The 1,695-nt window shown below is 45.7% G+C and overlaps 1 protein-coding gene across 1 annotated transcript in view; it reads left to right on the top strand. All coding sequences in view use genetic code 11, as the record gives it.

Moving 5' to 3' along the window:
• Positions 1-1,433, top strand: part of EGR_11034 (hypothetical protein) — a gene marked incomplete at both ends in the record, with an annotated part of 3,230 nt that extends 1,797 nt beyond the window's left edge. The window contains 2 exons of the mRNA XM_024500283.1: positions 722-867; positions 1,357-1,433. Coding sequence (XP_024345302.1) covers positions 722-867; positions 1,357-1,433 — 223 coding nt within the window. The remainder of the gene's footprint in view (positions 1-721; positions 868-1,356) is intronic.
• Positions 1,434-1,695: the final 262 nt, after the last annotated feature.

Genomic DNA, 1,695 nt, shown 5'->3' on the forward strand with positions numbered 1-1,695 from the left:
GACCACGAGACGTCGATCGATTTGTCCACGTGACAGGATGGAATTCGTAGACAGCATAGGCATTCACAATCTGCAGAAGTTGACCACTGTGATGAACGCTATCATCGAGTTGACCGAGCCTATCTCAGTCTCCCTTCCCCACTTCAATTCAAACTCCGAACTACCTCTCTGTTTTGTTTGGACCACCCTTATTATTATCTACCTTGTTTCCTGGATATACCCAAGAGATCGCGCGCCATGTCCGCCTACTCTTCATCCTTCTCGACAGAGGAAAACGTTGTCAGCCCCAGGCAAGCCCAACACTTGGAGGGGCGAGTTATGAACAATTGCGTGGTTAATTAATTGCCTAAGGAGTTGGTTGCTCAATCGTTGAAGTTAAAGTAAACCTTGAATACGTGCAGACAGGTAGTTGATAGGGGCATGTTAATCGCATCACTGGAATAGAATTAGTGTATCCTCAGTGTCATCCACGTTGTCCCCAAACATCTTTGGTGACTGACTATGAAAAATGAAAAAAAAAAATGTGTAGCACTAATTCGTTTTCCCGTCAATGCTGCGAATTAGCAGGGTTTTGTACAGTACATGGCCTGATTTTCAGTGCTGTGATCGGTAGAGCCTAACCAACAATGTAGGAAATTGGAGGCTGCCATGGGCGAGGACAAGCAGATTGCTTTATGGGATGAGGTTAGAGGAGGAATGTGCATGGCATTGTAGACACTAGGGACGTTGGTCGTGCGGAAACAGAGAAAATAGATGAGGAGAAGGAGAAGCAGGAGGAGGAGCAGGAGAAAGAGGAAGAGGAGAATAATGTTAGACTCGCTGAACGTTCCCATCCTGTTTGTTACCCAGAAGCAATTGATCAGTTCCGTAAGTGTGCCCTTTTCTTCTTTCTCTCCTCCCTTTGTCTCTTCGTTTCCACCCCTACTGCCCATCTCGCATGTGGTATTAAGTACCAATTGTGAATTACCTACTACATCCACTGAAACAAAGAACTAGAGAGAGAAAAGATTTTTGCGTTTTATGCCACCTGTACTGACCAGGATGATGTTGGTGTGGTGACAGAAGACGGTAGACTCGAAGTACGAGATGTGCATTTGCACATGTTGTAGTGGTGCCAGAAGCAGTTTCCCATTTGCATCGCCTCTACTCCATTCATGGCCATCCACCGATGGTAAGGAATCGTGCAATGGAGGAGACGGCCAAGTCTTCACTCGTGATTGCAATGCCATCCTTCGGTAAGACTCAGTATTATTCCACCAATTCATGCCATTTTCTTGTTGCGTACTGTCAATCGTCAGTGTAACTTCAATGCCGAGGCGACTAGTGAATATTCGATTGTGCTTTTGTTCGTTGTAGTTTATCGACCACCTGGAACGTTTTCTATGCAAATCGTAGAATATTACGAAGGTGATTGTGTTTTACATTGTGGTTGACATGCTGAGTTGAGAGGAGAGATGTGTGGTAGTGAGAGACAGTGAATTGAACTGGAGTTGCTTGTGCCTTGTAGATGACTGGTCAGTTGGAGAGGAAGAAGATACATGTAGGCGCACAATTGAGGTGCTCAGATACATGCATTGCATAGGTGTGTGTCTGTTTGTAGGTGATGGGATACTGGATCTGCGAGAAGGGAAGGGGATGGAGAAAGGAACGGAGAGGAGGGTGGATGTGGGTTGAAGTAAGAGTGAGACCGTGAAA

The sequence above is a fragment of the Echinococcus granulosus genome (genome assembly GCF_000524195.1).
Source record: "Echinococcus granulosus chromosome Unknown EG_S00338, whole genome shotgun sequence".
Lineage (NCBI taxonomy): Eukaryota > Metazoa > Platyhelminthes > Cestoda > Cyclophyllidea > Taeniidae > Echinococcus > Echinococcus granulosus.